At 36.3% G+C, this 22498-nt stretch overlaps 1 protein-coding gene across 1 annotated transcript in view; it reads right to left on the reverse strand.

The window, feature by feature from the left end:
• The window catches only part of KLB (klotho beta), a 39729-nt gene extending 17695 nt beyond the window's left edge, over positions 1 to 22034 (reverse strand). Inside the window, 3 exon segments of the mRNA XM_069068357.1 lie at positions 2398 to 2905; positions 21196 to 21957; positions 21960 to 22034. Coding sequence (XP_068924458.1) covers positions 2398 to 2905; positions 21196 to 21957; positions 21960 to 22034 — 1345 coding nt within the window.
• Between the last annotated feature and the right edge of the window lie 464 nt (positions 22035 to 22498).

Below are 22498 nucleotides of genomic sequence, written 5' to 3' on the forward strand. Positions count from 1 at the left end.
ACCACAACTTACTAGTTGAGCCATTCTCTGATTGATGGACATCCCCTCAATTTCCAATTCTTTGCCACCACAAAAAGAGAGGTTATAAATATTTTTGTATATGTGAGTCCTTTTCCCATTTTTATGATCTCTTTGGGATACAGAGCTAGAAGTGGTATTGCTAGGTCAAAGGGCATGCACAGTTTTATAGCCCTTTGGGCATAGTTCCAAATTATTCTCCCAAATGGTCAGATCAGTTCACAACTCCACCAACAATGCATTAGTGTTCCAGTTTTCCCACATCTTCTCCAACATTTATCATTTTCCTGTTTTCTCATGTTAGCCAATCTGATAGGTGTGATGTGGTACCTTAGAGTTGTTTTGATTTGCATTTCTCTAATCAATAGTGATTTAGAGCATTTTTTCATATGACTATAGATAGTTTTAATTTCTTTTTTTTTTTTTGGAGGGGGAAGGCAGGGCAATTGGGGTTAAATGACTTGCCCAGGTCACATGACTGATAAGTGTCTGAGGTCAAATTTGAACTCAGGTCCTCCTGACTCCAAGGCTTGTGCTCTATTCACTGTGCCTCCTAGCCACCCCTAGTTTTAATTTCTTTTTAAAGCAATTGGGGTTAAGTAACTTGCTCAAGGTTACACGGCCAGTTATTTTGTGTGGGTGCCAAGTATCTGAGGCCGGAACTGATCCCAGGTCTCCCAACTGTGGGGCTGGCACTCTTACTCACTGCGCCACCTGGCCGCCCCGTTTTAATTTCTTAAGAGGTAATTAATTTCTGTTAGAGTGAAGCTATATGTCTACATTTTTGAGGGAATATCTTAATTCCTGCCCCCCCCTTTCTTTTTAGCAATACACTCCTGGAGGATGAACACCTCAGTATGGACTTTTAAAAATCTGCTCCTTTCGTCTGGTGTGACCTTGAGGAGAATTCACCTGCTCCTTTTGTACTCCTAGAGAAGATGTATGTGTGAATACATCCTATAGGCATTGCTCCTGACTTTGTAGATACACCTCATCCCCACAGGCATAGAGAATAGGAATGAGTCATTTTACTACTAGATCAGACTTGGAAGCCCCCTTCTGTCTCTCTTGTCTTCCTTGCTTAGACTGTGACTTTTCCTTTGTGATAGGAGAGAACATATTTTCCAGTTCCACTAAAATATATACAGGTAATGCCAGATTAAGTCATAGCTAGTACTAAAACCTCATAAACTGTACTGAGATTTTGAGATTCCATTACTTTGAATGAGTTGGTATACAACTTTCCCAGGGAAACAAGAACTTACTCTAGTCTCCCTTCTATCACATTACTGTGGTAAAAAAAATCTGTAGATGTCACTGTGTACATGATGTATGGGATAAAATATTAGCCATCAAATCTCCAACTGCCATATTGATTTCTCTAAGATTATCTCTAATTTATCCTGCATTTATTTTGTTTGTATATAGCTCTTTTCATCTTGTCTCCAACCATTCCATTTACCATGTAAATTCCTTGAGGGCAAAGACTTTTTTCCTTTTTTTAGTTTGCATCTTCAGCATCCTCAGCATTTGGCTCTGGACCTGGGACATAGCAGGCACTTTATTAAATAACTGTTGACTGACTGACTGATCAGTCAGAAGCCCTGGCTATATAAGAAGGTCAGATATTGAAAATTACACAGTTTTGCCTTGTATGGTGCATTCCCTGCTCTCATGACTTTTCTTGGATCTCCATCAAAGTAAAAGGATTTGTAATTTCAACAAAACAAAACAACCCAACAACTCTACCTAACATATTTTAAGTAGAAAATGTTAACTGCTATCTTTAAATATAACAACTCATTTATGTAGCCTATTAAAGTTTATGAAACTTTTTCCTAACTATTGTTACAGGGTAATAATACAAATAATTTAGTGCAAGCATTATTATGCCCACTTAAACAGATGAAGAATCCAAGAGACAAAGATCAAGGAACTTGTTCAGTAGTCACATAGCCAGTAAGTGATGGGGTTAGGATTCTAACTCAAGTCTTCTGATCCCTAGACCAGTGCCATCCCCACTATACCATGCTGCCTGTTTTTCAAATAATATTTTGTTAATTTGCAATAATGAAACAAAAAAGTAGTAACATCCTGCCATCTTGGATGTTTCTGTAGTCTCAAATCAACACAGCAAATATTTGTTAATATTTGCTGCTAAGTGTAAGGCATTGTCTAGGTGCTGAGATATGGGAAAAAAGGAATATTTTGTTCACAACATTATGAGAAAATTTAAATTTAAATTTTTTCATAGTATATCAAAATCAACTTCTCAATATCAAACTTATGTCACTTAAAAAAAAAGCATACCAGCCCTCAAGTTCTTTAAGTACCCATGATGTCAACATTTAAGAAATGTTGAGCTAATGTTCAACCAACCTTGAAGAACCATATTAAGGAAATTCTTCATCATGTAGATCATTGTTGTGTCTTCTGTTTTCACATGATTGTCTGTGAACCAGCCATTCTCAGTTATAAGGATCTGTGGGTTGTTGTATTCCAATTTAATCCATTTTAGTACTTCTCTTAAATTGAGTGATACATTTTGCCCCATTTTTGCCATGGTGCTTGGAGGTTTGAAATTATTGGGTCCAAAGGAAAAGGCAAAGAAATCAGCTGTGCCCCTCACCTCAGTTTTATCAGCTTCAGAGAACTGAGGGAGAAGGGGAAGTAAGTCCTTCATTACTTTTGGATAGTCCCCATCCCCATGGATAGGGTTGGCAAACCATCCCATCACAGAAGTCACAGATTGTTGGCACTTAAGGACATCCAGATTGTTTTCTGATTTGTTTGGTACAATCCAGTGGGATCCCAAGGTGATCGATAATAAACCTTTCTGATGTGGTCGAAAGTTTGTGTTGTAGTTATGCCAGACTTTGGCGTGAGCCTGAAAAAAAAAAGAAAGCATTATTAGAATTTATTGTATCACTATGTTGTCCCTTCATTGGCTGCATTAGTAATATGGAAGGGGGAAGGGATTATCATGGGAAATCCTGCACAGACAAAATCTTGCTACATGTCAACCTCCCACGGAAGCCTACAGCCCTACAATCTCCCTGTCCCCACCTCTCAAAGCCAGAAGAGTGATAGGGAATCCTATTTAATGAAACAACTGCACAAAGATATTCTTGCTGATTCCACAATCAATCAATATGCCTTTATTTATTAAGAACCTACTGCATGTCAACCACTGTGCTAAATACTTTGCATACATTATCTCATTTAATCCTCGCAACAGTCCTGTCAGGTGCTATTATTATTCCTATTTTACTTTGGAGGAAATTGAGGCAAATACAGGTTAAGTGACTTGCCCAGGGTCACACAGAGCTAGGAAGTGTGTAAGATCAAGTGTGTAAGGTCTTCCTCATCCCAGACACAGAACTTTATCCACTGTGCCACCTGTCTTAGAAAAGTACACTGAAGGGGCAGCCAAGTGGTGCAGTGAGTAAGAGTGCCGGCCCCAGAGTCAGGAGACCTGGGATCGGTTCCAGCCTCAGATACTTGGCACCCACACAAAATAACTTGCTGTGTAACCTTGAGCAAGTTACTTAACCCCAATTGCTTTAAAAAGAAAAGAAAAGTACACTGAAAATATGCACAAAATAAATACATAATGACCTGGTGGTCAGGTGCAAGGTAGTTGGGGGTGTGTATGTGTGGAACTAACAACAGGGGGAGATCAGGAAAGGTCTCTTGAAGATGGCACTGAAGCAGAGCCTTGAAAGAAGATAGGAATTTCAAGAGGCAGAGAGCAGGAAGGAGGCATCCCTGGCACAGAGGGACAGCCAAAGGCACTTGGAGGAAAGATGGAATGGGATGTCAGAGCAACAGCAAGAAGGCAGCTAGTCTGCTTTGTCCTGTGCCCTGTTCCCTTTCAAAGGAGCATCCCTGAGGGTTAGAAGTCAGTTTAGAGTCATGGTTAGAAATGCAATGGAAGGTTAGAAACAAACAATAGAATTAGGATGGGGATAATAATAACCCTGTCTCGGGGCGGCCAGGTAGCACAGCGAGTAAGAGCACTGGCCCCAGTGTGGGGATGACCTGGGGATCGAATCTGGGCTCAGACACTTAGCACCCACCCAGAAACACCTGGCCGTGTAAACTTGAGCAAGTTACTTAACCCCAATTGCTTAAAAAAAAAGAAAAAAAAATAGCCCTGTCTCTTATTCATGAGGATCAAATGAAGAGGGAGAAAAGGGAATAAGTATTTATTAAATGCCTACTATGTGCCGGCCATTGTGCTAAGCACTTCACAATTATTATCTCATTTGATCCTCTCAACAATCTTGGGAGGTAGGTGCTCTTATTATTCACATTTTGCAGTTGAGAAAATTGAGGCAGACAGTGGTTAAGTGAGTTGCCCAAGGTCACATAGCTAGTAAACTGAGACTAGATTTGAATTCAGGTCTTCCTGACTTCTGGCCCAGTGCTCTGTGCACTATGGAGCCACCTAGCTGCCTCTATGAGGCAATACAATAAAGAGAAAATAGTTGTAACATGCTTACCACACAGTAGATGCTTAGTAAATTATTATTTCCTTCCTTTAATCATTCAAAGAGTATTATTAATTGAACCCCCCGTAATACTAGCAAGGTATTAGGCAATGTGAGTCATTTATAACAAAAGTGTCAGAACTCTCAGTGGGGCTGGAACAAGATGAAAATGTAATTAGGAAATATTTAACGAGACAAATAAAAATACAATAGAACATAGATAATATTAATGTGTTTTTCTAAGTCAATATCCAGGCAACAGGATCCTTAAGTATAATTTAGTGTCTCCTTTTTCTATTCGAGTTTGACCACACTGATTGATAGCATCCTATTTTGCCATTAGGAATTTTAAAATATTGTTGGGAAGACAATATTCAGATCTACTAAACAAATTAGGGAATAATATGATAATAGCTAACATGTATAATAGCTTTAACATTTGCAAAGTGCTTTACATATATTAACTTTTTTGATCTTCTCAATTACCCTTTCAAGTAGGTAAAGATGAAAATTGAGGCTAAGAGAGTTTCATCTATTTAGAGCTAGAAATGACCTTCGAGGTCAAGCCTAACCCTTCATTTTATAAATGAGGAAACCGAGGCCCAGAGACGTTCAATGACTTGCCTGGACTTATGGAAGCAGAATTTGAACCCCAGGCTTCCTAAGTGTAGTTCTGACACTTTATCCACTAAATGTCCTGATACAACTTATAGTAAAGCATTAAAATAAGTGTGGGCTAAAGGGATAGATAATAAACAGTGGTTTGGGGAGTAGAGAAGGGGATAAATCATTGTTGACTGAAGTTATCATGAAAAGCTTTGTGAAGGACACAGCTTGCCATGTCCTACTACACAGAATTTGAGAATTTACATAATGCTTTAAAGCAGTATTCACAAGTATGTTGTTATTATTATTTCATGGTCTTTAATGTTAAACTTCTAGTATGAGATCCTGAGATTCTAGGATCAGTTCTGACTAGTTCTGAAGTTCAATATTTAAGATTGGGAAATTATTTCTATCTCTATATATCTATTATCTACTTTTCTACCTACCCACACAGACACACAGACACACACACACCACCCCCACCAGAGAGGGACAAAGAGCCAGAGGCTCCCAGTAGGCCTACTGAGAGCTAGAACTGATGATCTTGATGGAACATTCCCTTTTCTCTGTTTGGGATCACTATTGACATGTGAGATTTTTAATAAGACCCCAAGAAGAGAGTCTCTGTCTTTATTTTATAAATCAGTATTTGTCTTCAGCAGACGTAGGTTTTCACAACTGGTTTTAGTCATAGTAAAGATAACAGTAAATAGTGACCTGGACAATGAGGTCTAGTATCTCTAGCGCTGTCTTCCAAACTATTAAGCTTACAAGGTAAGGCAGACAAGAGTTCTCAGACTGAAATGCAAACAGCATCATATTTAAAAATTAAACTGGGTTATGGAACCTAGTACTGGAAAACTGAAAGACTTCAGGTTTATTCCTTGTGTAAGGAAGTTAGCTTTTCTCTGTTCTTAGATCACGGACTCTACTCTTTAACCTCCTATATTGAAAATATTCTATCATACACAAAGGTGAGGCACAATACAGACTCATCACTCATTCTTACTAGAGAGGGGGTTTAGACCTTAAATATGAATTCTGTTTTTAGCTAATGATGTTTCCTTCAGTAGGCTATATAAAAGTTGATTATATTAGCAAAAGCTATGGTAAAACCTTGTTTCTGTCAGGAACTATACAGCTGAAAATACAGCAAGCTACAGAAATATAAATATAAGAAATATAAGAAAATATAAGAAATAAAGATATATAAATAAAATATATATAAAAAAAGATATATAAATAAAATATAAGAAAATATAGCTACCACAGGGCTTCTCCAAGTCAGCTTTCTATGAAAATCATACATACCTTATATATGGTTCACTCAACAGAGTGACCTTGATGTACTTTGGAGTTTCTTTCACCTTCTTTGTTATTTGAAGAGGCTATCACTGTATCTAAGGTCATCTTTACTTTGGATTGGAGAGATCTTCTCTATTCACATGCAAAGAAGGGGGATGGGTTGGAAGCACCACCATAGTTAGAGGTTCATAGTATTTGCCAAATAACTAGGTGAAAGTATTGCTTAGAGATAGTGAGCTTGACAATTTATTTTGATCAAGCAGTAAAACCTATTTGCTGTTTCTAGTCTGTAGCTCATCAGGTGGTCTACTAGGAAAAGAAAATTAAGGGATATGGGGAAGTATGACTCTGTTCCATGAACATTACACAACAGTTTTTTATGATTTTTTTCCCCCCAAGGTTACCATTTCTCTTGTACAAGGCCATCCACCTTTGGAATGATTGATTTAAGTTAGCTTCAACCTTTGTTCCTTGGATTCAATAGCTTAAAGGGGAAGTTAGCAGGCTTTTTCTTTCTTTTTTTTTTTCAAGCAGGCTGTTAGGTGCTATGTCATAAAGGAGAGACAGTGAGTTAATTTCTCATTCTGTTCTTTCCTATTCCAACTTGGCAGCTCCCTTTGATGTCGTTGTATGCTTCACAACCAGATAAGTCTTATGGAAGATGAGGGCAAATCAGGTAGCTAACCCAATTTTAAAATCAGAAGTAGAGAAAGGGATGGACACGAGGAAGAAATCAGAACAACTGATTGAAAGAGAAGGGCTGCATATGGGATGAACTTAACACTAATGAACACATATAAATCCTACCTGACCATATTTATTGAGATCCCAGCTCAGCCTCTTTATTACTTGTGAGAACTTAGACAAATCACTTGGCTTCCCTAAAACTCATTTTCCTCTTTTGTAACATGAGGGGGTTGGACTAGATGACTTCTAAGGTCCCTAGAACCTTTTAATTTATGATCCATGAACTCAAACTTTAAAATGTTTGAAGGTGCCCCTAATCATTAGTTAAAGGTTGAATCTCTAAATCTGTTATTTTTTCCCATGCAGTATTTTCTTAGAAATAATTGCATTTAAAAGAGCATAATAATTAATATTTAACTTGCTTTTGAGGTTGGGTTGGTTCTGCAATTAAATACCAATTCCTATGAGGGTCAAGACCGACTTATTTTCCTGTAGCATCTAGCACACTGCAGTGCATGATATAGGGTAGAGAGAGGGATAGGACCTGTGATTTCACTGGTACAGGGAACTTCCTAGTGAGAAAACTCACTCTACCAATGCAGACAAGCACCTTCTCTACAATTCAGTCTTAGATAGTTGCCTAGAGAGTATGAAGAGATTAAGTGACTTTCCCAGATGTGTCAGAGGACTCACTGGGCTTAATGTGTTGATTAATTGACTGATTTGTTAAGTCAATGAATGAGTGAGTGAGTGAACAAATGAATTTTTACAGGAGATTCACTTTGATATAGTTTCATTCCTCTGGCACTAATAAAACAGACATAATGCCTAGAAAACAAAGTTGATGCCATAAGAGCAGTTTTGCTTTCTACTATACTTCCAAATCTTTTTTTTTTAAATGAACTTAAGCAGTTTTTTCAGGGAAAAAATAAAGAACTTAATATACATTAAACTAACTATTTACATCATTTCACCTTCTCTTATGATCTTTGTGTGACTACATGTTTACAAAACTGTAATAAACATGAGCCTACGACATCCTGCTCTGCCTTTATTTATTTATTTATTTATTTGCTTTTTGGAGGAGGGAAAGTAGGGCACTTGGGGTTAAATGACTTGCCCAAGGTCACATGGCTAGTTTTTTTTGTGTTAAGTGTCTGAGCCCAAATTTGAACTCAGATCCTCCTGACTCCAGGGCTGGTGCTCTATTCACTGTGCCACCTAGCCACCCCCTGCTCTACCTTTCTTACTTAACATCATTCTATAAGCACATTTCTATGTAACCACATAGTTCAAGTCATTTTCTAGTCCATTTTTAAACCAGTATCTCTAAACATCTCCAGAGCAGACAGCTGGATGCGTGGCATTTGGACTTATAAGATGGGGTGGCTTCCAGCTCCACATTTGGTTTTGCACACTCATTCTTTTTTATTGATTTTTCACGGTGCCAGATGCTTTAGTAAATACATGCTAATTCATTCTTGTGGAACACTTTTGATGAATTTCCAATATAATAAACTATATTTGAAATCAATGGCTAGCAAAACAGTTACAACGTGAAACTAACTGTTACCAAAGAGCAAGCCAAAACAATTTCATTTACTTTGACATAATGGTGGTAGGGTTAGGGTAAGCATAAAAACCTTAGCAATTTTTTTTTCATCTTTTCCTCACTGAGGTTTGCAGGTGGACAATTTTGGCCTCGACATTTTACAAAATGTTTTCAGTTGTTAGAGTTGTACATCTTTATTCACTGGAATTGCTTCATTTTCTTTTGATAAATTTTCCCCACCCTCCTAGTTCATCATTTCTCAACATAATGTCTTCCAGTGATGGGGAACCTGAAACCTTGAAGTCACATAAGGCCCTCTAAGTCCTCAAATATAGCCCTTTGACTGAATCCAAACTTCACAGAACAAATACCCTTAATAAAAAGATTTGTTCTGTAAAACTTGGATTCAGTCAAAAGGCTGCACCCAAGGGAAGGAGAAAAATTTGGAACTCAAAATCTTATAAAAGCGAATGTTGAAAACTATCTTTACATGTAGTTGAAAAAAAAATACTAATAAGTCTGGGAGGAAAAAAAAATACAACAACTGTCCTGGCTTGTTATCTGAAAGTGTACTCATTATTATAGAATTCACGTGGCAGTTTTAAGATGACTAAATTTAACAAATGACTAAGTCAAAAATTAATTATAACAAAAGGAAAAAATGAAAGAGTAGAAGAGTCTGTAATTTAGTTAAATGAAGCACCTGTGGATTTCCTCACATATATTAGGAGACAGATTAAAAGAAATCAGTATTAGTTAACTGATGCTTTACTGAAGTTCTTTCTTGCCTAAGAGAGAACATTTACATGCCAACTTTTTATGAGGTTTTAAGTGCTTTACCATCATTATTTTAGTGATTGTGATGTTGGCAGTCATTCTTTCATGCAAAATAGTCACAAGACTCAGAGTTTCAATCAGGCCAAATTGACCTAGAAAGGTGACTTGAATGAAGACTTTCATGGCAGCAAAAATAAAGATATAAAACCCATTAACCAATTCCATGTTGTTGAAAGAATCATAGAATCATAGAATTTCAGAGCTAGAAGGGTAGTATGAATCATGTCCTACCCAATATGGGTAGTGTGCTGGCACTGTCATACTCTTTACCAGTCCTATATTTTCTTTTCTTTTTTTTGGAGGGGGGAAGGTAGGGCAATTGGGGTCAAGTGACTTGCCCAAGGTCACATGGCTAGTTTTTGTGTTAAGTGTCTGAGGCCAGATTTGAACTCAGGTCCTCATGACTCCCAGGCCGGTGCTCTATTCACTGCACCACCTGCCCACCCCCAGTCCTATATTTTCTTTTGCAGGTAGGCCCTGTGTTTAATTTATCTTTATGTCTCTTTTAGTCCTTTAGTCTTTTAAATTTAAGACAGTATTTTCTTTCTGTCTCTATTTGGTTTTCAACACAGTACTAAACAACTCAGTAGGTGATTCTGCTGCTCTTCTAATAGTTATTTTACTGGCATTACCCACCCACCCATCTGCTTGGTCTTCAGGAGAAAAAGATCTATGTCTGTCTGTTTGGCAACCAGAAGCATCTGGAAAGATTCCAGGAGACTCCCATGAAACTTGGGAGTGTTGGCAAGACTAAATAGCCCGGTAATTAAAATACTGTTTTGGGAACTCTTCAGAACCATAGATCATCTGAAACCACCAGGGAGTATTGCTGTACCTCACTATGTCTCTGTTGATGGTGGTGGTCTAAGTAATCTTAGATAATCAGCAGATCATTCTTTTGCTTCATACAGAGCTTAGCTCAACTCCAGTGCAAATATTAGATAAATGGTTCTTGGTAATGTCTCTGTTCCCAGGGTTATTAACAATGTAGAATTTTTCATTTTTAATGAATAGTTAGTCTTAGACCACACTACACTTAGTGTGTACCACTCAGACACACTACAGCTTGAACCACTGACATTTGGTAATAAGGGACCATTCATCTATATCTCTATCTCTTTCTTTCTGTCTGTTTCTCTTTTCCCACTCTCTCTCCATTCTTTTCTCTGTCTCTCCTCTTTGTCTTTCTCCCTTTGTGTTTCTGTCTCTTGACTTTACCAGGGTTGAATAGCTCGTTTGTGGCAAAAATGGCATTAAAGCTTGACTCTTACAGATTCAGTGTACAAAATTTATAAAATAACTTCACCTAGATTTTACTTTGGCCTCTGTTGACTGAACAAGCAATGAAAAGGCTCATAGTTAATTGAAATTGCAGAGGATGTAGAAAAGTTCAATAGAATGACAAAGCTGGATTTCAATTTGGATGACAGCACACTTAGAAAATCACCAAGAGTTATGATCTTGATTTAAAAATTTGATATGCAAAGTGGTATTATTCCTTCTCCACCTTCTCCCACCCCTCCACCCCCATCAAAAGATGCAGTTCAATTTCAGCACTCACTTAAAGGGAGAAATCATCAACAATACTTTCAGTTCTGGATAGTTATGTGGCACAGTTGAGAGCGTGCCAGATCTGGAGTCAGGAAGACTCATCTTTCTGCGTTCAGATCTGATCTCAGATATTTACAGGGTAACTTAAGTGAGTGACCCTGGGAAAGTCACTTAACCCTTTCTGCCTTTATTTCCTCATCTGGAAAATGAACTGGAGAAGAAAATGGCAAACCACTCTAGTATTTTTGCCAAGAAAACCCCAAATGGGTCACAGAGAGTCAGACATGACTGAAAAATGACTGAACAACAACAACTTTCAGTTCTGCTTGCTTTCTCAAGGAAATATATATATATAGACCAGAATGGGTAAAGTGAGGTAATCACTCTATATTTACCTAAGTTTCTTTCAGTCCCTTGATATTGCTTACCCTTCCCTATTGGCAGTCATTTTATTTGGGTCATCTAAACTAGAGTTGATTTTTGGTTTGTTTTTTTGGATTTTTTTTTTTTTTTTGCATTTTGTATAAACCTTAAAGAACAACCAAAACCGAGTAAAATCTTTAAACTTTCTTCCTGTGAGCTTAATTGCTTTATTTTTCCATTTTCACTTGTTCTCCCCTCCCAAAGTTTCACACCTTTCAGAGGCAAGACCAAAATCAAAGACAAAGTCCAGTTAGTCCCTATGTTATTCCACAGTCAGTCATTTTTTTGTCACTACATAAAAGGCTTCATTGGCACAGCAAACAGGAAGCTAAGACACTTGATAAAAGGATAAGTATAGCATCCAATAAAATGAGAAAGAAACAAGCAGTAAACTTTCTAACCTTTTGTTTAAAACTGTCATGTAGGGACTCTCATGGCCTGCAGATAACTTCATTGGTATGGGGTACTTGTGTAAGGGGACTCTTTTACTATTACAAATCAGCAACTATTCTCTGACTTACAGTGTTTGAGTTTCCTGGTGCGTTGAGGGGTTACAAAACTTGAACCAGTGGTATACTGGAAACTGAGACAGGTTCTTGAGAGCCTGTTGTTAAATTTTCACAGTGAGCCTCAGAAATTGGCAAATTCTATACAACAGAGCTTGATTTATTGTTTGGTTGATTGTCTAGATTTAAGAAAGTGATGGAGAAAATGTAGATTTAATGTGGATTAAATTTACAAGTGTGTCCTGGGTAACAAAAAGGTGGTTGTTGAACATCTTACCAGCACACTGCTGACTTGAACCCAGGTCTCCCTGACTCCAAGGAAAATTTTCTAACAAATATGCCATGCTGCCTCGCCAGCTGCATGGATGTATATGAAATACCAAAACAATAAAGTCTACCCACATATTGAGCCTAGATTTCACTGAGTTCAGTGTTTTTCAGTAACTGGCTCAAATAATATCACTAGATCTGATTAATCTCTTTAATTTGGGGAATTCCATAATTGATACTTTTTTATTGAATTCCCTACTTGCAGAAAGTATGGTCCAGTGGGCTATGGCATGGTGGGGTATGAGTATGGCAGGAAGAGGGTTGTGTTTGGAGTGAGAGGTCCTAGTTTTAAGTTGTAGCTCTACTAGTTACTACCTGTGTAGTGTAGGATAAGTCATCTCATATCTCTGGGTCTCATTTTCTCTATCCATAAAATGAAGGGGTTGACTGAGATTACTTTTGTGGTCCTCTCCAGCTCGATGAACTCTATAAAGAGTTAGCATCCCACTGTTTTTCAACCAGCAGATTAAACATGAAGCTTTGTTAATGTTCAACAGTTTTAATTATTTTTCTTTGCATAGAAATCATTTTCTAAAACTGAGTTTTCTTGCTAAGGTCTTTTTTAATTGAATGATTAATTAAAGGAATTTTCATACAAATATTAACATATGGTTTTTCATCAGTTCAAAATTTTACTGTGTAAGTCCCTTTAAAAGCTGGCACATTTTCCCTTATTTATTCCTGACATTTTCTGATCCAGTTGAGTTTGATTTTTTATGGACGCTTATGAGAGTGTTCCTATTGAATCAAGCTGTTTAAATAGGACAGCAATATCATTCACAGCATATTTATAATTACATTTATTTAAACTTTTGTTAATCATTCATCTAACTACAATTTTTTCTACTTAATGGATAGTTGGAAAGAGTAAATGTTGCTTTGCTAAAGGATTTATAACACTTTTTGTACTCCAACTGTAGCCTATCAATTTCCTGCCTGAAATGTAAATGTCTAAATGTAGAATTCTGATGATTGAAACTGCCTTTGGGGCCTTTTGTCCACACAGCAAAATTTAAGTACATTTATGCACATTTGGCTAAAAAGCCCATGGTTTCATTAGTTCATGCATTCAATAAATAGTTATTGCTTGTACCATGCTATAATACCAGTTTTTAACCTGTTGGTCATTAATTCCTGGTGATATATCTGTAAAATCTCTCTTTTCCCTGGAGGCCTTTAAATCTTGTGAAGGAGTGATGGAGAGGCCTTTAAACTAAAAGTGAGGCGTAGGGAGAAAATTATCACATATATCTACAAAGTGAGGTACACAGAAAAACACCTTTACATTGTTTGTCTTTGTTTAGACAATCAAATTCTGCACAAAAAACTCCTAAAATTAAAAAAAAAAGTGAGAAGACCAGTAATGTACAGGAGATATGAAGGAAAAAAAGGGGACAGAATTAAAAGAAATTCTAATTGCAGAAGTTGTGTTGAGGTAGATTTCAGATCCACATAAGGAAAATTTCCTAACAATTACAGCTAAAGCTATTAAAAAATGGCAGATGGCTGACTCAGGAAAGCATGGGTTTCTCTTTGTTAGAGGTCTTCAGGGAAAGGCTAGACCATTGCACTGGGGCTGTTGTAGGGGTCATTTCTGATCAGTGGCAGGTTAGATTAGATGTCCTTTAAGCCAATCTAACTCCGAGATTCTCTAATTTCCTGATTCAATAGAAAAAATAATCTAAAAGACAAAATGTAGTCCAGTGAAATAAATATAATATTGCAAAAACAAAACAAAACCCAAGAGATAACTAATTTAATACTTGAATCAACTAATTGATACAAAACTAGGGCACTGTCAAAGACTTTGGGTTCACATACATAATTTCGTATCACATTAATGAGAACTTAAAGTTTTTAGCAAATGATTAAAAGTCATCATTAGGAAATTTTGTACCCTGAGACAAATACCACAAAGTCCTCTCAGAACAAGTGTCATGAATTCCACCCCTGGTTGAGAAGGGGCTGGTTGAATATGGGTATTAGCCTGCTGGAGATAACAATACATAGGGATGGTGGCGGCCCATCACTTAGTAGTTGCTTGTTTTAACTAAGTTTTCTTTTTTGTTTGTTTGTTTTTTGGAGGGGGGAAGGTGGGGCAATTGGGGTTAAGTGACTTGCTCAAGGTCACACAGATAGTAAGTGTTAAGTATCTGAGGCTGGATTTTAACTCAGGTCCTCTTGACTCCAGGGCTGGTGGTCTATTCACTGAGCCATCTAGCCACCCTTTAACTAAGTATTCTTGCTAACTAAATCACTAAAGGATTGTAAATACTTGAAATACCCCTTAAATTCAGCATCCTGAGGAAAAATTCAGGTTGCAGGTGATCAATATGATCAACATCAGTATAAGAAGACAGTCCTGATGACTATGATCCAGTTGCCAAATCTTTCCTTTTGTTTAAAAAAACTAAGCATTTTTTAACTATTTGGAGCAATTGTCTGAATACTGTTAATTTTACATTTACCGACAGAGATTTAGCATGACGCATACTTCTCTCTGCCCTCAAGTTCTTGTGCATTATTTTGAGGGGGTAGAAAATAAGAAGGTACCTTTCTACTCTGTCATTCACTGGGAACTGTCCCACACTGACAGGAAAGAAAGAAGGAAAGGAGCATTTATCAGACTCCTACTATATATGTGTCAGGCACTTGAATATTATCTCAATTGATCATCAAAACTACCCTGGGAGGTAGATGCCATTGTTATTCCTACTTCATTGTTGAAGCAATTATTTCATTTGATCCCTGCAACAATCCTAGCAGATATTATTATCCCCATTTTTACATATGAGGAAACTGAGGCAAACAGAGGTTAAGTGACTTGATAAAAGGACAGGTATAGCAGTATAAGTATAGATTTGTACTGAAGTCTTACTGCTTTCTACCTAGCTACTTATGAGGCACAACCTGAGTCAATTATTTAGCTAGACATTTTTGGATATAATAACCCACAGTACAATAATTTTCTAATAATGTAGTAACATAGAAAAATCTCTTGTGGATTAGGCAGCTAGCAAGCACTTTAGCACACCCAGGCTGGCCTGCTAGCACAGGGTCTTTTGGTCTGCTTTATAAAGGAAAGACAAATTTAAAGGGGTTAACAATCCTACTTTAATTACAGAGAAAGAAGTGAGTATAGAAAATACAAGCAGAGAAATTGGCACCAATACCAACAGAGAAGGCTCCAGCTGTCTAAGTGAAGCAATGGATTGAGGGAGCACAGACATCTAAGCAGCTGGGGGCCTCTGAACATATGACTGACCACTCAGAGTCTTGACCAGGAAATCAAAAGATCCTTCTCAGGAGCAAACCTCCAAACCAAAATGCCAACCTCCCAGAATATATAACAAAGACTCGGCCCATGATTGGCTCAGCAAGAAGGCAGGAAACCTGCCTGGTTCAGCACTGCTGTGAATTATCTGGATTCAAAGGAAATTAATCCTTCAGATGTTTACAGTTTAGCCTGAGCCTGGGAAACTGAATTCCAACAACAAGAAGAAAAACAACAAAAATCCCACCTGTTCGTGTCCACAGTAACACAATGGATAGAGCTCCCAATCTGAAGTCAGGAAGACCTGAGTTAAAATCCAGTCTCAGACACATACTGGCTGTGTAACCTCTAGAAAAGTTACTTAAATTCTGTTTACCTCTGTTTCCTCATCTGTAAAGTGGAAATATAATATCTCCCAGGATCAAATGAAAGAATAATTGTAAAGTGCTTAACACAATGTCAGGCACATAGTAAACATTATAGGAATGTTAGCTATCATTATTATTATTTCATGACTTTATTTCCTTTTATTCTTTAAAATTAAAAACATTAACATGCCAGTTGTGAAGTTTTTTTCTTTGTAACAAGGAGCTAACTGGAGAATGAGCCTATAAATACTTTTATTTTAAATGATCAGTACCTTGTTATGAATATTAGAAAGTACTAGGGTGCAATGTGAGTGCTTTTATTCCTTTCAGGTTCCTGTGACCCCTGACGTTAGGTTGCAATAATTTCTGATGTGTAGGTAGTTGTCTAAAGCTTTATTTTGTAGCAATAAAACAACTGTTACAATAATATTAATGATATTTGTTCTATAGGCAACATAATGAAATAGGTAGTGTGTATATTACTATACTCATTTTACATCGGAGAAAACTGGGGCTTTGCAAGCTTGAATGATTCTCCGATTCTTCTAAGAATATGTGGCTAATAAATGGATTTAAATTCAAGTCAACTCTAAGACCTAAGATATTTTTACTCCATTTACTGTGAAAGATTCCTTGCCCCTTCACTGCTTATTGATAACACAACATTCACCTTCAACTTATTTCTTTTTTATTTTTATTTTTAAAGCAATCAGGGTTAAGTAACTTGCTCAAGGTTACACAGCCAGTTATTTCTGGGTGTGGTGCTAAGTATCTGAGCCCGGATTTGATCCCCAGGTCATTCTGACACTGGAGCCGGTGCTCTTACTTGTTGAGCCACCTGGCCGCCCCTACCTTCAACTTATTTCTAATGGCTAGCAGAAGGGCCTGGAATATAACATCCTATATATCTTAATGTATTTCTGAAACACTGAAGCTATTATGATGTGGTAACAAAAGACTGGCAAAGAAAGCTTAAACATGAATCATACTGGTAGTTTAATTTCACAGCTTTTTTTTTCTGAGGTTCTTACACTAAAGCTTTGGTAATACTACTATACCTTTAGGATGGACACAGTGTGAAAATATTTACTTTAATAATAAAATTATTAATAGAAAGTAGTGTCTGTGATTTATTTTTTATATTTTGAGAAAATGAAAAATGCTTATACCAAGTTCAGTATAACAGTGTGTGATGTGAATATGCAATTCAATCCAAGTATTTATTGAGTTCTTGTTTACTGGGTTAGGCCCTTGTGGGGATTCAAAAGAGTCAAAAAGAAGTATTGACATAATCTCTCAAAGAATCTAATTGGAGGAGAGGCAAAAGGAATAAGGTCCACCCATAGACTAAAGAAAATGTAGACAAGGACCTAACCTATTGATAATAAAGCTTTCTAAAAATAAATTAACTCTAATTTATAAAGTGAACTTTATGACTAAACTAATCTATTAGTAAGCTAACTAGGTAAGGCCAAAAATGGAGGAAAATTTCCACCTTGAAATAAGTCAGCACAAAGTATTTTAACCAAAGGGTTCAAGTGTACACAGTAGTCTCTCTGACCACTTCTATGGTGTGGCCTTCTTTAAATGGAAAGGTCCCTAGTTAAATAAATTCAGATCATAGGAGAGACTAATAGACACATCAAAAAACTTCTGTAAGATTAGGAGAATTAACAGTGATGCAATGAAAAGTAAAGTTGGAAACTGAGATTAGATATTCTGAGAATCCAGACTTAGAATGCAACTCCTAAACCATATTTCCATGATTCTAATGTTTTAAGAAGAGTGCATGGCAGGATACCCTGAAATCTTGTGATTTTGTGATTCTAATAAGAAAAATCGCCCAAGAATATAAAGTTTGACAAATAAGTCTACTGAGTTTCTGTTTGGGTATACTGACACTTTAATTAAGTTAAAATAGCCAGTGTGGGCTCTCCTACCCATTTTATTTAGTAGTCAAGCTATTGCAATCTGGAATTATATCTCATAAACTTTTACTATCCCCCAGAGAAAAAAATTCTTCACACACAACAAACTATACCCTAAATTTGCTCTACTTATTTTAAATCTGCCTTGAAATGAGGTAGACTTCCATGGGATTTTTGTTAGTGGTGTTTCTGATTTCTGAGATGGGACTTCACTATATGGTAACTAATTCTGGGATTAGGAGATACAGACCAGTATCTGGTAAACAATAAATTAGAGAATTCTCTTGAAGGAGTGGTGGTGGATTTGAGCCTAACCTCAGTGTTTTGGCCTTTAGGTCTGTCTGCCTTTGGGGAGTTCCTAATCAAGTGAGTTAGTTACACAACCACTTTAAACTACCCAGGACTAGATTAGGGCTGTGTTAAGAAATTTTCCCAGTCAGGAAAGTGAAGATCACTCATTGCTGAATTCTAATCCCATCTCTGAGATTTTCTTTGCTTCTCTAATTGACCTTGAAGTCACTATACCTTGAGCTGTTGTGGTGGTGGTCCCTCTATCTTTGTTGCCTGATTTCTTGGATTTGGTGAAGACAAGTCTCTTTACCCTTTGGTTTACCTGAGACAAAGACTGGGTTTTCCATTAAAGATTTTCACTAGCAACCAAAGGGAAAGAAGAAGGAAATAATCAGTGAACATTTGGCATCTTCCATAGGTCACATTCTCAGCCAGCAAGCATTTATTAATTCTTACTATGTGCCATGATACTAAACTCTGGACAAATGCAAGCAGAAAGACAGTTCCTTACCTCAAAGAACTTACAATTAAGTGGAGGAAAATAGCATATAAAAGGAAGCTGAAAAGGGATTGGGGTAAAGAGGAAAGACTCATACGCACAAAAATATTTATAGCAACTCTTTTTTGTGGTGACAGAGAACTGGAAATTAAGAAAGTACCCATCAATTAAGAAATAGTTGAACAAATTATGGCATCCATATAATGTCAAGGGCCTGTGGAGAATTTAGAGGTAGATAGAGGCAAGAGTCACATAGGACAACAAGGTGTGGTTGAATTTTAGTTTGCACCATGGGACAAAATACTCACGTTGATAAAATCACAGCTCCATCAATATCAAAGTATGTAACTGATGAGCTAACAGAGCCTGGAAATCTTATGTTAAAATATTTTAGCTATTGATGACTGGTACCAAGAAATTACTGATCCTCATCCCTATCTAACTAGCATAAAGGCCTTTCCTGAGACAGATGTAAAGACACAGCCCAAGTTAGAACCATTGGCAGTGAAGACAGGGTCTACTATTCTGACAGCCCAGGATTTTAGGTATATTAGAGAAACTGAGAAAATCTCAGGTAGCTTAGTCTGTGTTTGGTTTTGAGTGCTATTCCCCTTCCTATTGAGGGTCACTTCTTTTTTCTCTGTGATAGTTAGATCCTAGTTAAAATCCTAGGTTTTAATTAAATACATTTTCTTTAATTACAAACCTTAGCCCCCTAAATAAGGCTAAATAACTCAGGCCCCAAAATGGATCTTGAAGGAGGAAATCACCCAGGTCACCATGTAGAATTAAATTTTTATTTTTTTCTGTTAAAAATCGAACATCCTATAATAAATCCTCAGTTAAGGGGGCTGTGGGAAACTGAGACAACTTGGAGGCATTGGTATCAAGTCTCCTTGGCATTTCAGGTTAACCTTTTTCTCCGTTTCTCTTTGGTATAGTCTATCACCAAGCAAGGCAACATGTTCATGATACAATTGTGATTGATTCAGAAATTAGAGTTCACAATTTTTAAATTACACCTGATTAAGTTTATTATATAGGATTTTTAAAGAGATAAAAGGAATAATATAGGAGACATGGTTATTAAAATAAATCCTTGAATTTCAAACTTATACAAAGCTTTGAAGGAAACAAACTAATAGTTTAGAATATAGTCTTTATTAAGTCTACACTTAGCTATGAAAGGGTTAGCTTTTTCTGTTAACTTTATTCCCTTTTAAAATTTAATTTTGTTGTCATAATATATTTACCTATACTCTAGGTATGTGAAATATAGAGTATAGAGATATATAACAGTCCTTTTTTATGCAAAACTGATACTACCCATGAGAAGGTGGTTGAAAAAATAACATAACCTACTATCTATATATGTGAGTGTGGCTAGAAATCATAGTGTGCAAGGATACTTTCATGTAATAATTAAAGAATATACAGAAAATATAATTAGAGTTACCAGACAGTTCTATATATTGAAAAATTAGAAATAATTTTTTAATCTTAAACATTTTATAACTTATATAGTAGGAAATTAATAAATGCTTGATTATTATTAATAGAATTTTAATTACACCTACTACTAGATTATGTCATTTTTGTTACTAATCTTTTTTTTAACCAGCCATTGGTAAATTAGATGTGAAACTAAATTTTTGGGTTTTTTTGCCACTGGAAATTTTGGAGCCTTTTTTTTTTTTTTAAATATCCTTACACAAACTTTTCATGTCTATGTGATTACTCTAGGGAAAGAATAGCTACATTGGTGTATTTGTTAGCATTTTCTCATTAGCATTGTAATAATTTAAATGTTTTTTTACTTTGAAATGTTACTTTACTTTGAAAAATATTTAAAAACCCTCTGTGGCTTTTTGATGTTTTCATTGCTTCAAGATAATAATACTCCAATATAGTCTTCCTTTATATACTTCACAGTTTTTACCTTACAGATTTTAATTTGAGTACTTGGGTTAATGGAACTCAATTTTTTCTCCCATGTAACAAAAAGCAACGCAAATTAGAAATGACTTAGTTTCAATGTCTGCATTTGGAATTTTACACATTGCAGTTAAACATCACTAATCATAAATTAGAAGCCATAAACTACAGATTTTTAAAGCATTTTTATTCTAACAGAATTCTGAAGTGGTTGGTTGGGCCTCAAGCAAGAAAGGATTCTTTTTAGGAATAGGGTTTGTATAATCTTTGCAGTGATTTTGCAGATGAAGAGAGACATCTGTATTACTATCATGTGTAACTATGTGTATAGTTTTTTAAAAAGTATAACTCAAAAATGACACATTTTAGGAAACTATTAGGATTAAGAAACTGAACTTAAGATAAACTCCTATTGAAAAAGTCTGGAAATAGACAATAGGAATTTTAAAAATTAATGGCAAAGGGTGATGGCAGTAAAAACAAATTTAAAATTCATCTTTTCCTAGTCTATGCTCTTCATTCTCTAGTTCCATTACACAGTTACATTTTTAAAAAATTCTAAAGCTCTCACATGAAACCAGCTGTACTGTACCTTGATCAGGTTGTGTCCCACAGCATAAACAGCTGCTAAGTTCCCTTTCTCTCCTGGTGCATGCATACCTGTACCATAGCCATGCCAAGCAACTAGATACGGGTTGTGTATTGTAATCCAGTATTTAACACGGTTCCCAAATGTCTGGAAACAGTAAGTTGCATAGTCGTTGAAAATATTTATTATGGTTTCATTTTTCCACCCCCCATATTTTTCTTGTAGTGCTAGAGGCAAGTCCCAGTGGTACAAAGTAACTACAGGCTCAATGTTTCTATGTATAAGAGAGTCCAGGAGAGTATTATAGTATTGGAGTCCTTTCTCATTGGCAGCTGCTACTATCCCATCTGGAAAGAGCCTTGGCCAGGAAATTGAAAACTGATAGAAAGAAACTCCTAAAAACTCCAGCGCAGACAAGTCTTTCCCCAGAAAAGCATAACTGTCACTGGAATCATCTGTGTTGTTGACATCTTTAAGGTGTGTGCTGATGAAGTGATCCCATATTGAGGGTCCCTTACCATCTTTTTTCCAACTTCCTTCTACTTGAAATGCTCCAGTTCCTACACCCCAGAAAAAGTTTTTTGGGAAAGTGTCATATAGAAACATTTGAGTTTCATTCATAGGATTAAAATCACGATCTTTTTTCCATATAGATTGTCCTTCTCCTGGGAATCCAGTAACAGCTCTTGTGAGGAAAAACGTCCAGAGGATGACAGAGCCTTTCAGTCCTTGGATGAACATTGTTTTCTTATAGTGTGTATTTTTACAGTTGATTTTCTTTCATCGTCGCTGAAGAAAATCCATTCATTCCCTGGAGATCCTGCTGCACAGTCTGCCTTCATTTGCCACTAACTGCTGGACTGTCTTATCAAAGCTTCAGCAAAAGCTTGTGATTGTAAAGGTCTGTCAATGATTAGCTTGAACTATGAGACCTAGGATGGGTTACATAGAGCAATGTAGTTTGAGGGAGGTAGCCTTCTTACAGTAACTAAGAAATCTAGTTATTCTTTTATTATGGGAAAATATCAAAATATGTAAATATAAAAATATTACCATTGGATTTTGTATGTTTAGTTTGAGGTTAGAGAAACATTGTAATGAGCATGCACAAAAAATTGTTACAGATATTTTCTATTCAAACTTTCAAACTGACATGATCAAAAAATATTTTGACCTCTTTGAAGACAGTATATACATTTTCCAATTTTACAGTTTTTAAGTTGAGTGGTTTTATAATTTCATCTTTAGGCAAATCACATCATTAATATCAAATACAAGTACTAACAAAAGCAATGTGACACAATTT

This window comes from Petaurus breviceps, unplaced genomic scaffold (assembly GCF_028583685.1).
Source record: "Petaurus breviceps papuanus isolate PSGF00001 unplaced genomic scaffold, PetGlider_PUasm1.0 140, whole genome shotgun sequence".
Taxonomy (NCBI): Eukaryota; Metazoa; Chordata; class Mammalia; order Diprotodontia; family Petauridae; genus Petaurus; species Petaurus breviceps.